The 14,119-nt window shown below is 45.6% G+C and overlaps 2 protein-coding genes across 2 annotated transcripts; one reads left to right on the forward strand and one right to left on the reverse strand.

The window, feature by feature from the left end:
* Window positions 1–3,707: 3,707 nt before the first annotated feature.
* BORCS6 (BLOC-1 related complex subunit 6) lies at window positions 3,708–8,349 on the reverse strand. Its single transcript, XM_075747677.1, is given in 2 exon segments — window positions 3,708–7,715; window positions 7,718–8,349. Coding segments are annotated over 2 exon segments (1,188 nt in total). The 5' UTR covers window positions 7,854–8,349; the 3' UTR covers window positions 3,708–6,663.
* On the forward strand, window positions 7,910–9,517 carry PNRC1 (proline rich nuclear receptor coactivator 1). Its single transcript, XM_075749993.1, has 2 exons — window positions 7,910–8,338; window positions 9,077–9,517. Exons 1-2 carry the CDS (start codon window positions 7,910–7,912, stop codon window positions 9,515–9,517), a joined length of 870 nt encoding a protein of 289 aa, XP_075606108.1.
* The last annotated feature ends 4,602 nt before the right edge of the window (window positions 9,518–14,119 follow it).

The raw sequence follows: 14,119 nt of genomic DNA on the forward strand, positions 1-14,119 counted from the left end.
TTTTATAATTAAAAGGAAAACCAGCATAGTTTGCTCTGGGGGCTTGCACATATTTTATAAATATTGCATCACCTCTCCATGTCACGTGGTATTCTATAACCCTGTCCTCAACTGCCTACGTAAACAGCAGTATCTCTTACCAGATACATCACAGCACACAGTTATACAAATATTATTTTGCAAGTAGTTTGTTCAGTTTTACTTGCAATTTTTGGCATATTATTAAAGTAGATCAGAACCTAGTAAGATCTAGCTCTCTTCTGTTACAGATCTTTAATTTTTCTGTAATGCCATCTGCTTAGTGTAATAAGTAGAAATCTACTGTCTATGTTGTTTCTGAGTTGCCTGCTCCCAAGAGTTGATTTAAAATCAAGAGTGGGTATTCTGGATACAAGGAGCTTTGCAGAAGACAGCAGCAAAGATGGCACAGCGAAAGCAAGCGTAAGGTAATTTATGAAGAGATTTTAAAGAATAAAGGAGTGGGTGACATCAAAAGAGAATAGGTCAGGTAGGCAGCCAGGACTTGCAGATAAACATTTTGAATTTGAGTCAGAATACAAATGAAAAACAAGGGCAGCTGAAAGAGGACATAACTGAGCGAAAGAAGAAGGTCGGTGCCTTGGTAGTATGATAACAACACTGATGTAGTAAGTCATGCAACTGAAGGCAGAAGATAAGTGGGATGAAATAATAACGCTGAGAACTGCTGAGGTCCAGAACAGGGGAGAAATACAGTACAACTAATGGCTGTGGAAAATGGGGAATGGGGAATGGGGAACAGGAATGGGGACTGTCATTGACTTTCGAATTGCTCTTGGCAGACAAAAGCAAGCTGATGACATCACAGCAGGAGAGAGGAAAGGCTTGTAGTTGCACATCTCTCTCTTTAAAGCTGGAAACAAAACCAAACTAGACCCGTATCGTCAACTATAAATGGCATGCAGGAAGAGTTTTGGAAAATGGAAAATCCCAATCTTGCTCAGCAGTGAGAAAGTCCCCTCTCTTTCCAGCTGAGGACACGTCACTGGAAAGTCCCAGCCTGAAGAAAAAATATCCACTGAGTAAACAAATTGCATAGGCAGTGAAAACAGAATGAGGAACAAAGTCAAATGATACTTTGACTTTAAAGGAGTTTATTTTCAGGTTAGCATTTCCTTGAATGGCAACAGTTCAAGTTCAGACAAGAAAAATCTCATTAGAATGAAAATGGTTGGTAAACATCTCTGCTGCTATTAGGGCATAGAAAGCAAGCTCATTTATTAAAAAATGAAGATTTCAACCTGGGATTTTTTGGACTTTCTGCTACTGAGTGTAGTGAAATGATCCCAGTGACAAACCAGATACCCCGGATTATTACATCACTGTAAAATTAGAAATGGTTGCCTGGCGAGTTTGTGGAATTTTTTTCCCCTTCATTTACATGTACTTCCAGACAAGGAAGCTGTCCTTAACAAAGCGCTTCCCAACAACAGACTGGGCATGGCTGTTTCTTTTACATTGCAAGTTCAATGCTGGGAATTTTTCCAGCATTGTCCATCAAGAAAACAAGGAAAAACCATGGTTGGTCACACTGAGACAAGAAATACAGCATTAGAGAAAATTCTGTGCTTCTTCTCTCTCTAACTAGCATTCATGAAAATAAAAATATTGACAGAAATGATTACCCTTCTTTGAAATAAATCAACTTTCAACAAAAATACTTCACAGTAATTAATCACAGCAACTAACTCAAATTCTGTAACCAATTAAACTAACAGCACTTTCTAGCTGTTATCTAGGAAAATAATCAAGGTAGTTTTAACTCAGCTTTTCTCCTCTCCCAGTTAATGAATGTTGCTGCACCCTGACCGATGTACGTGGCAGTCCAACCCTGCTAGCAAACAACAGATGCCAGTTTTGGAAGTGTTGCATGGACTGCCCCATCTCCAACCCTATCAATATTATCATTTAAATGGAATACTTTATTTTCTTTAAACTCAGGTTCTCCCCAGTGTCATCAGGATTCAACTGGGGCTGTGAGAGCCTTGATAGCTAATAACTATTATTATTATTTATGAAACTGCCAACCTATTCACATCCTCTTGGATTTGGGAGGAGATTCAGTTAGTAGTCTCTGAAGGGGGGGTATGAGGGTTTTTTTTGTTTTGGCTTGTTTTTTGCATTGCTTCTAATGTGTACAAATAGTAGGAGGGAAATAGAACTGCAGAAGAGTTTGAAATTTTTCTTCTTCTTTACCATTTTTCCTGTTCCCAGGTAAGGTACTATTGTCATAACAGCGGGCAGGAGGATCTTAACTTCTAAGGTGGAAGCTCAGGGCCCAAGTCCATTGATCACAGCTCTGCTTCTGGAGCTTTGAACAGCAGAGAATAATGACAACAAAAGCTTTCCCCAGGCACCAAGCTGGAGCAGCAGATGTGAAACCCGGCCGAGTTTCAGTTCCTCTATCTGATGCAATAACTGGGTTAAGCTTTCTAAAGGAGAAACATCATGACACTCTCTCTTCCTTGTGTGCTCTTACGTGCATGGCAGGAGGATCCAGGATGTTTCCTAAATGGGGCTAGGGTTGGAACAGAAATGGAGAAAATATTCACAAAAAATGTACTAATTGGACCCTTTATGATTTTTGTAGGAATGTCCTTTTCTCAAAGCAATTTCCTAGCAATAAGAGCAGCAGGTTCTGACAGCAACGTAAACCTGATCTGCTGATCTTTTAAAGATTTTATTTCAGGTGTACACACCAGTGTTTGTCAGGATGAGGCAGTGTGGCATCTGACAGCAAGAACCTGTCTTAGGTTGGATGACACCTATTGCAAGAGGTCTCTATCTTAAAGACTTTTCAGTTTCAGCTAAGGCAGTAAATCCTCTGGAAAGCTGCTGCTAATTTTGAAGCTTTAAAATTAAGGGGTTTGTCTTCTGGTAGTACAGCCATGCTATTTGAAACCATTTCAAAACAGCTACATCTTTAATGCTCAGAGGTATGCTCTTGGATTAAACTCACATGCTGTTCTTCATGCTGGTAACTCAGTCAAGACCTTACTCATGGGAGTAAGTACCACCATAAATCTGGATGTTCCAGCCAAAAGACTTTGGTATTTTAGTGTTTAGCTGGCAGCAAGACACACAAAGTTGGTATATTTACTTACGGAATACGGATGCAGTTAAGTAACACTGAAAAAAAGCCTTAAAGATGAAATGTCAGTGATGTTCATCCCTGCTTTGGGTGACTGGTTGTTTTTTTTTTCAGCTGTAGTAAGGTTTTATCTAGTAAAGCTCCTTTAAATAGCAGGGATATGGAATCAGTTCAGAGTCAGGGAGTATAAAGCCTCACAAAGGAAGGAAGGAAGAAAAAGCCCTGAATGAAGCAGAACCAACCACACCTTCATCAGAAAAAGGATTTCCATAGTCACATCTGACACTTGTCCTGAAGAAAAAAAAAAAAAAAAAATCAAACTAACCTAATTCCTAACAGAGTAACCTAATTCCAAAGAGAGTCACTGGCGGTTATCAGAGCAGAGAAGTCATTCCTGGCACACAGCTCATTCTGTATCTGGCTTTGCTTAGTGCTCTGTACGTCATTTTATTTTATTAGTTTTCTTTGACCTTGCCTGTCTGATTACAATGAAAGTTCACTTGGCAACTGATGAGGAAAGGCAAACAAGACCAATTGTAAAGCTGAGTGACTAAGCAAGAAAATATATGCAAACCCATTTGAAGGTCTTGGAAAATCCAAAAGTGGTTTTATTGTGCTCGCTGACCGGTTAAGCAAAAAAAGGCTAAAAGAACCTGAAGGCTTTCATGCTCAACATCCAAAAGTTGGCAAGTGCCAGAATTAACATAGAATATGCACAAGAAAGCCTGGACTGGGATCAAAAAGGCAGTACAGAAGTCTCTGGCTGCAGAAGGACCAGGTTCACCGGTGCTTACCGAGCTGCATGTAGCTCACGAGCCGGTTCACGTGGGACTTCAAGGGCAGGACTGGCACCAGAGCTGCGCTGACAGACACGGGCAAGTGTCACCATTCCTGCAGCAGTGGAGGCCAGTATGGATGGGGGGTAGCTGGAAACCACAGCAGCTATGCGATAATGTATCGGTATCAACTGTGGTGAGACAGAACAGGCTGGCATCGCTTCAGCCATGCCTGCCCCAGGGATGGTGAACATACATGGCAGATACCTGGGAAGGGGAGCCACTTCAGCAAGCTCAGTGAAGTCTGCCCTTCAAACAAGCTGAAGCTTTCAGACATATTAAAAAAAACAAACCCAAACAGTGTAATTACCGCTTTCTTCATGCTTGTAATTCACTAGTCATCCCTTTTTCATCACATAAATGACATCACTGTCAGAAATTACTGCCTGAGGACCTAGACTGAAACCGGCTGTGCAATCATATTAATGGGTCTCTGTGCAGATACAGGAGCAGAGTTTAAATTAGCTTTCAAATTATTTTACCAAATAAGAAATGCAATAATTAAGAAGTGAAACACTTCAACAACAACTAATCACTAACAATTAAAAACATAAAAGTAATCCTTTTATTCTACAGACTTGACAATTTTAGCAGGGAATGAGCATTGAACATAGGTGACTGCAAATGAAATGCTATTGAAAACCGTACCGAAATGCGTATGCTTTAAAGGCTTCACCATAGCCTCCATGAATAAACTGTAGCTGTATGTACATGGCTGTACAAAGAAGCTTGCAGGTCTTTCCTGTACATTTCAACAATACTCACAAGTTAAGCAAGATCGAGCTTTGGTTTTCACTCCTGACATATACAAAACATACTTAGCAAAACTACTGCATCTCCATGATAGACAAGTTCAAACTTTCCCAAGAGTAACACCCCAAAACTATTAAGAATACAGCTGTTGCTGTTACGAAATCTTTAGTGTCTTCTAGGCCCATGGGCAGGGGCAATGAAGTTCTCCTTTTTCTCTCTGCTAACCGCTGTTAGACCCCTCGTCCCTTTCTGGAGCCACAGCTGTTCCCCAGAAGACAGTCCCATGAGAGCTGTGATCACAAAGAGCTCGAATTTGGCACAGCCCATTGCCAGTGTTCTCCCACTGCTAGGGCTGGAAGGCCACACGTGAAATACATCCCTGTGCTGAAGGAAAGACACGGCCGTGTTGAGAACCCCAAAATAGGCCAGAGACTGGTATTATGCAAACCAGTGGCATAAAACAAAATTATTTTGTTACGACTCAGTATTGACTACATGCAGAAGCACAGTGTATCAGAGCGTCTGCCCCTCACTCGGTGTTTTTAATGAGATGATGGTGGGGTAGCAGCTGCACCCATCATAAACCTATCTGCTCTTCAGCCAAAAGTTTCAGGACTTGGACAGTATTTCTGGCTACCTTTGCTCCAGGGTTTTTAGGAGCCACTGGTCACTGAAAGCACCATTACACGTATGTAAGATCACAGTGATCATTTCTCTGCTGAAATCTTGTTACAAGGACATTTGTGACATAAACAGATTGCTAAGAGCATCATCTAAGAGGCTAGTTGCACAAGAACAACAGCGAGCAGAGAATTCAGCTACTCTCAGGCCTTAGAGGAAATACTGATACAGCAAAATCACGTCTGCATACAGTGATGCATGTACAAAAGCTTCAAGTTACACAAATAAATTCTCCCAAAGTACCCATTTTATGTCAGTTTACACCGACGTAATGTCATCACATATTCATGTTCCTCATCTAAATATTTTCGCAACTGAAAAAAAAGCAAACATAAAATCACAGGATCATTTCACAGTGATGCCATTTAAACTTCTGCACTGTGAAAACTGTAGAGACTAATAGAGGCAAAGCATATTTTATCTGAAGGCTTTTATTTAGAACTTTGCATATAGAGTTGTTCTTATCTGAATCTCAATTATATTTCACAGATTTTATATTCTTCTCAGAAAGCGTCTTTGCTAAATATATTAAATTTTCGCTTATCTTCTCTTACAACTGTGCCCTGTAAGAGAGAGCAGTGTTCTGCATGTTTATTTGCTTAACGGCAGTAGTGAGAATTACTCATCAGGCACTAAGTTAACTACAAGTAAGCATGTATGCCTGTAAGCATGAAGCAAGTATTCACAACAATTTCAAATTTGCTTTAAAAAAAAAAATCTATTAACAGCTGCTTTTATTTAAGATTGGTTAGTTTTTCCTAGCCCTCAATAAATAGAAAGCATAAGGCATGTGGAATCCAAATTCTTTAATGGAGCTGAAGCTAAAAAGCACCGCCTGCCATTTACCCCGCGATTTCAACTGGGACCTTTTCCTTCATCGGTTGCAAAAAATTTCACTTCCTCCAGATTAATACCAGCAAACCGGCCACAGACGTCGGCTGGTCACGTACAGGGGCACGGAGAGGAAGGACGTACAGGTGAAGAGCTGAAGATGCCGTGCGCGGGACCGACGGTGGGGCCACCGGAGAGGGAGAGCAGCAGCCCGAGGCGGCCCGGCGGGAAGCCTGAGAGGGCGGGCTGCCGCCGGGCCGGGGCTTGTCAGAGCGGCCAAGCCCCCTCCAGCGCCCGGCGAAGGCCCAGCGGGCGGGCTGCTGGCACGGCAAGGGCGGCGGGGCCGCGCTTTGCCATCCCCAGCGGCTCCTCGCTCGGCATGCCGGTGGCAGCGGGATCGGCGGCGGGGCGGTGACCCCCGCCAGGGCGACGCTACTTGCAGAGCCCCTCCAGCCGCTCCAGGGTGCCCTTCATGTCGCGGATGCGCTTGGCCAGGGCGGGCACGGGCTGCATGGCGCGGTCCAGCTCCTCGCAGCGCGCCACCAGCGCGTACATGGCGCGGATGCTGAGGTCGGCCGCCTCGCCCAGGCTCTCCACCCCGTCACGGTAGGTCTGGATGCAGCCGACGCTGAGCGCCGTCAGGGCCTGCAGGCCGCAGTGCACGTTACGCAGCAGCTCGTCCACCTGAGCTGCCACTTGCCCGGCCAGGGCCACCACGTCCTGCAGCGCCCCGGGGTCGATGGCGGGGATAGACCCGCCGCCCCCCGCGGTCGGCGGCTCGCCCCGCGGGGCGCCGCTCAGCCGGATCCGCCGCTCCAGGTTGTTCGCCACGAACTGGGTGAGGCGCCCCTCGCGCAGCACCGTCCCCTCCAGCTCCAGGGCGCTCGCCAGCGTCGCCCGCCGCCCCTCCGACAGCTGCCGCCCCGCCGCCGTCCCGCCGCCGTCTGCCAGGCTCAGCGCCTCCAGGCTCCGCTCGTCTCGCCTCCGCCCCGCCGCCTCACGGCTGGGTCCCTCCTCCGCTGCGGCCGGGAGTCCGGCGGCCGCCGCGGGCCGCAGCGCCGGTACCTCCATGGCGGGCGACGCGTGCCTGCCCGCCGGCCCGCCACCGCCCACCAGGGGGCGCGCTGCCACCTGTTTACGTCCCCTTCGATTGGCTGCGCGGCGCTCGGGGGCGTGGCCGAGGCTGTTTCTGTGCCTCCCGATTGGCCAGCGGCTCTCGCAAGGAGGACCGCCCGCCCCGTCCGTTCGCTTCGCACTGCGGGCCCGTGACTCGGAGACTGGGGCGTGCCCGCTGTTTGTGTCTGCTCGGATTGGGCGGCCTGCGGAAGCGGGCGTGGCCGCAAGTGTTTGTGTCGCTTCTGATTGGCAGAGGCGGGGCCAGGGAGGCCGCCGTTTCATCGAGATTGGCGGAGCGCGGTGGAGAGGCGTGCCACTCGCGCCATTCTCGCACGGCGATTGGCGCGGGGGCGGAAGGGGGTGGCCCCGCTCCGGTAACAACACAGGGCGCTGCTGGCTGCTCCTCTCACTCCCCCGCCATGTTCTCCTAGCAGCGGATCCGATTGTGCCACCATCTCAGCCCACAAAGCCCAGGCAGACACTCCCCAGAGACCCGACCCGCTCATCCCCACCTGGGCTCGATTCCTCCTCCCGGTACAGCTCTGGGTACCTACGTCCCACTATGGTTACCACCACGGCGCCGCCGCCCTTCTTGGCTCGGATCTCGGCGGGCACCGAAGACCCCAGGCGGCTGCCCTCCACTCTCCTCCAGCGCCTCAGGCGAGGGGACAGCAACTGCGAGAACCAACCCAGCTGCTGCCTGGCGGGCCCGGGGGGCAGCGCGCGGCCCGCGCTGAAGAGAGTCCGGCGGAGGAAGGGAAAGATCCGGCCCAGCCCCGCGGGGCTCCTGCCCAGCCGCTACCAACAGTACCAACAGCATCGCGCCGGCTTGGGGAGAAGGACCCCGTTGGGAACGCACGGCCCGGGCGAACTTCGCGCTCACCCTGCGCCAACGGTCTCAGCCACCCCCGGCCTGGTAACGACTTCTCCGGAGGAGCCCCCCGCGCCTGCCCCCTCGAGACCCGCGCCCAGCAAACCCCTCAGGAAGGAGGTAAAGACGGGGCTCCCCTACTTCTGCTCACTTTTTTCCACACCCCCACCCCCGGCATTCTGGAAGCCGAGAGCCCGCCGGAGGGGGGTGGCGAGCGACTCGCCCCCTCCCCTCGCCCCCCGTGTGCGTGTGGACGGGCGGGGGGGGGGGGGGGGGGGGGGCAGAGTTTCCGTTACGCCGCTCGGACGGGGCGGGTGGAGGGGGGGGGGGGAGGAGGGAGAGAGGCGCACACACACAGAGAAATCGCGGGCGGCGATTGGCTGCTCGGCGCCACCAATCAGCGCCCGTCGCTGCGCCCAGCAACAGCCGGATTTAGCCTGATGGCAGCGCGCCAGCTGTCCCTGCGCGCGCAGGCGGGACGTGCGGGGGTTGCAGCGCCCCATGGCGGCTACGGGAGGGCGGCTGGAGAACCGGTGAGGCTCCGCCGACCGAGAGGGCTCTGCTGCCCGCCCTGCGGCTAGCGGGCGCTGCTGGCGGGCGTCTGCCTGCTAACGGAGGCGTTGTAGATGTGTGATACCTAGGAGGGGAGCGGCGGGCGGCTCGTTACCCGCCCGGCAGTTATATCCGCCGGGTGAGGCGACCCCCTGGGGCACTAGGCTCCGCGTCTCCGGTGCAGTGCTTTGGGAGCCCGGTGCGGCGATACGTTTGCCCCGGTGGCAGTACTGTGCCTGTATGCTGCCGGAGGCACCGCTTGAGGAGAAGGGGTCACGTGTTGACGTGAATTCTTTGTCTCCGCAGTTCTTAAAGAGCAAGATGGGAAAGACTGAGAAGGCTGCCATCCCCTACAGCCAGCCCGTTCACAGTTTACATCTGTGTGAACAACCAAAGATTAACAGGCAGAAGAGTAAATGTAACGTGCCGCTGACAAAGATCACCTCGGCAAAAAAGATAGAGAACTTCTGGCAAGATTCTGTATCGCCAGAAATAATTCAGAAGCAGGAGAAAAAGCCACTTAAAAACACAGAGAACTTCAGAAATGCCAAGTCCAAGAAACCTATCAGCCTAACTGAAGTAAGCCAAAAAGAAAATTACGCTGGGGCAAAATTTAGTGACCCACCATCTCCTAGTGTCCTTCCAAAGCCTCCCAGCCACTGGGTGGGTGGCACAGCTGAACCGTCTGACCAAAACAGGGAGTTGATGGCAGTCCATTTGAAAACTCTCCTAAAAGTTCAAGCGTAGTTTCCAACATCTCTTGAGTAATTGGCAAAGAAAACTCCATCCAGGAAACTTAAACATGCCTTGTTGCAACAAAAATTGCAAAAGACTGTCAAGTCTTATAATCACGTTTAAAAAATCCTTGTATTATATTTTTTATGGTTGTGTAAATAATGTACATCATGTATTATGTGTATATTCTTGTTCATACTTTGAGAGGTACATTTTAGTTTTGTTATGAAAGGATGTATTTTGCACTGCCTCTGTGGTAGATGTCTTGTATATAAAATATGGACAATTTTAAGTGTGTGCTTGACACATGAAGACTTGACTTAATTTGCACAAGGTAATGAAAATTTTGGAAGGAGAGTACGGCTTTCTGATTTTAAGGTTCCAGATCAAATGTGAATGTTTTACTCATGCACTACTGACAATAGTTTTACATTCTGTGTCCCAATGGAGTATAAACATGGAATTTTCATACAAATGTGAAGTTTTGCTCTCTGCTCTGGAAACAGTATCTGGAATTCCTGTTCATCTGTTTGTTTTTAAAATTAACTGGAATTTGAGTAAAATTCCAACCCATCAATTTGAGCACTGCTGATTTCTTTAACAAAAAAAAAAAAGAAAAAAAAAAAAAAGAGCAGAGCTTTCTGCCAAAAATCCAATTGGTCACTAAAAAATTAAATAAAATAATTTGGCCTCCCCTTAAGCATGTCTCTGGGTTTTTTCTGTGTGTGTGTCTCTTAATTCAAGTATGTAAACTTAAAATACTTGATGGCCTTCAGTGCATCAGTAGCAATATTTTTGTTCTCAGCCCTTAGCTGTCCAAACAATTAAGATATTTGATAGCTCATGAAGAATTCCTTGTGTTTTTAAAAAAATCTTTCCTTTGTGATATGTCATTTTAGGGTCCTTTTGCTTCTTGAAAATTCAGATTTCAAGAAAGTTGGACAATTATACATTCAAATTCCTGCTGCAATGCTCCTTAACTGTTTTCATAGTGGTTATTAAACAAATTGATGCTGCAAAGCAGCAATGACACAAAGGTAGTGGGTGGGGCAAGTTAAACTTCATATTTTTCACCAGATTTGTCTCTTGCTGATAGGTATGCTGGAAATGGTATTCCTCTGGCCTAAAATTCTTAAGGAATTGGACTGTAGCTTAGTCTGACAGGCATGTTGGCATAACAGATTTGCAGTTATTTAAGTAAGATGAATAAAGCAGGAAATATGTGAGATTTACTTAAGACAGGCATTTTTAAGTTTTCACATCCACTGGAAAAAAAAATACTCTCTGGGCACTAGTGTACTGGGAAGGATGTGTAGGAAGAAACTGCTGGCAGGAGGGGCCCAGCTGAGGTGGTTCCTTAGCATGATCAGTGGTCTCAGAGATGTGGAGCGAGCGGTGTTAGCTGGGTTCGTGCCACGTGTGCTGCTGCTTCCCATGTATAGCATCAGTGTGTTCTGTACGCGTTCAACAGAGCCCCGAAATGAGATTGGCCGAGAACTAAGGCAGAATTTCTTTGCTTTGTTTATAGAAACTAATTACATAGTTGCAAAATTTTTCATTGTACTGCTATTAGGCTATTTAACTATATATGCTCTAAAGAGTTCATACAAAATTTTTGGCCCACCCCAAAGACTTCCAGGTTCACTGTCTTGCAAAATAGACCTGTATTGCTTGATGAATGATGGTACATGCTTGAGATAAACATACAGCCCAGTTTGCTGTCTAATCTAAATACTCTAAATCCTAGCTTGTCTTCTAAAAATGAACAAAAGCCCTCTTTTAATTTTTTAATAAACAGGGCAAAGAAAAATTTTAGTAGAATCTCACTAAGGATGACTCAAGCAGACCGTAAGTCCCAGTTTACTCTATTTGTAAATGCTGTTGTACTTTTGCTTTTTTCTTTTGCCTGAATGTCATCAAGAGCAAAGGAAAATTCCCCATAGCTTCAGGCAATGATTAATTTTGTCAGCTGAACTTGTGATTGTCTTGAATCTCAATAATTAGCTTGACAAGAGCTAGTTTCCATCAACAGTGTAGGCTGGCATTATTTAAAAGGAGGTATCTTTTTTTTCTCCTGATAATTATCTCTCTTTCCATAAGCCTCTTTTCTTCCCTGCCCCTTGGAGCTGACATCAAATTACGTAGTTTGAATGCTAACTCTGATCCTATGTAAAATTAACCAATGTAACATACCTCTTATTTAGCTTATTTTGCATCAGCATTGCTAGTGGTGTTACGACCTGGCAGAAGTATGGGGCGACTTCATGGTTCTATCTTCTTAGGACCTTTGGGTTGAGTTCCTTCCTGGCCAACAGACTAGATTATAAAGCTAGGCCTACGTGCAGTATATACATCAACAAGATCGCCGGAAAAATCAGGGCATTGTCATCTCTTAGGACCACATTCTGCATTTAATTTGTCACTTTCCCACATTTTCTTCCTTTATCTTTCTACGTTATTTTCTTCCAGGGATTTTCACTTTCAAGGTTTCCTTCACTTTAACAGATTTCTCATCCCAGCTCCTTGAAGGCGAGGCCTTGTACTACCTGAACGTCCTATTGTTTGAGTTTAGAGACAGTAAACAAAAACGTTAGTGTCACCTTTGGAGGTCGTCTTTGCAATAGAAAGTCTTTCGAAGTGAACAGCCTTTAAGGAAGAAAATGAACAAACTTAGTGGATGTGTTAGCAGCAGCTGGTCCTGTGTCTGCTGTACAGGAATTAAATAAATTGCTTATTAAATCTTCTGAGTTCAGTCAGAATAAGGAAGCTGAATGTACTGCATTTTGGTTAGATAATGAAAATCTTTTCTGTTTAAAATCTTCAGTGCAATGCTGTGCAGAACTGCAGGGAAATCAACTGTGTGAGTTAACTACCAGCTTACTTTTAAACGGTTAAATGTCATGCAGTGACGGTCCTGAAAAATTAGCTTTCGTGGGGCGCAGAAGTATCTGTTGTTGGGTTTTCATGTGTGGCTAAGTCTCAGACCATTAGACAGCTTCATTAATAACGGCTGGCTTGGTGCTCTACTAAAGCTAAAATGCTCCTGTCTGCTAATGCAACAGGAGCTAGAAATCCCATGTGTGTCTGAACCCCATTACACCAGCATCTCTTCAGACACGCTGCTAAATTGTTAAGTAGTCTGTACATGAGGCTGTCACTTTTTCCATAAATGGAATTTTATTTCAGCTGATTAATATTTTATCCAAGTAGTGTCATTTTAAGCAGTTATTGTAATTATTTTCAGAGGGTATTTTTTAAGCTTTTGCACTATAAAGCATGTGATACCTACCACACTTCAGGACTTTTTTCTGCTTTACCCAGTTTTGAGATCAAATATGAAGCATATAGATTATATGAAGCCTGAAGATTAGAGGTTGGTTTTCATTGTAATTTTGGAAATAAGTTTTTTATTTCTGCATAGAAAGTCTTGACACTTCCACCATGCAGCTAAACACGTTCCTTATTTTCTTACGCAACTCCTTGTACTCTTTGAATTTTGATTTCACAATGCATTCTCTTTTTTTTTTCCCTAATATATAACTGCCTGAATAAACTGTTTAAGGGGAATTATTTTCTGCTGTAATTTCTAAGAAGGTTTTATGTTATGCATAAGCTGGTCCTTGCCCTAAAGAGGCTGTGTGGTGAGCAAGTATGAGAGAAAGGTTGTAAAATATTAACATTTACTGTGAAAAATTGATGCCACCTTGTTGATGTTTAGTTGCTGAATCAATGGAAAAGATTAATGAAGAGAACATCCATCAATTAAGGAGAAATACATTATCCAGTAAAAGGACCTAACTACTGAAGCTGAGCAACAGAATGTTATCAGCAATGTGGGGGCTGTGAACTTTTTGTTTTGCATTGAGAGTGTAGAAGAATAGTATCAGAGCTAAGACAGGAAGGTCAAGAATTCAGCGGAATTAAAAAAAAATCCTCAGGAATTAATTTGCACAGCGAACACGTCCTAGCAGAGGTACTTCTTCCCCTGTGTTCAAGTCAGCATTTATCTCATTTATTCAACTCCCAGAAAATAAGCCTTTAGATTTTGCAAAGCCCTGACTGTTGGAAGCGCCACACTGGTACTTTTGTTTCACACTAGTCCAGGGACGTTACTACAAGTTACACACATTCAGGCTTGTGTGCAGCAAATGCGGTCGTTCAGCCCGGGTGGTTCATAAACCCTTGTCTTCAGTTTGAGAATTACACCGGTTCTGTGTACTTACCATGTAGGTTGCCACTGGTGAGTGAACCAGTGTGATCTCTGTCTTTTATACCTGAAAGAGGAAGTATTTGGGGATCAAGGGCTTTTCCTGTATTCATAGGACTTTGCTAAGTCTTTCATTGTAGTTCAGTATATGGCTGTATGTATTTCAAGAAGTGGTGTAATCATCATTGCCATTTTGCCATTCTTAAGGTCATGAAGCATGAAGTTTTGAGGAGATGCTATTTTTATGAAAGATGTCATTTGCTCCTTTAATGAAGCAGTGGGCTTTCATCAGGTAGGTCTATGAACCTTAATTTGCAAATGTCCTTGTAAGTGGTGAAGGCAACGGCCATCAAAGTATGATTTACTCTGTTTTTTATTCCCTGAAACAAGACCTAGAGCTACATTCA

The sequence above is a fragment of the Balearica regulorum genome, chromosome 3 (assembly GCF_011004875.1).
Source record: "Balearica regulorum gibbericeps isolate bBalReg1 chromosome 3, bBalReg1.pri, whole genome shotgun sequence".
Lineage (NCBI taxonomy): Eukaryota > Metazoa > Chordata > Aves > Gruiformes > Gruidae > Balearica > Balearica regulorum.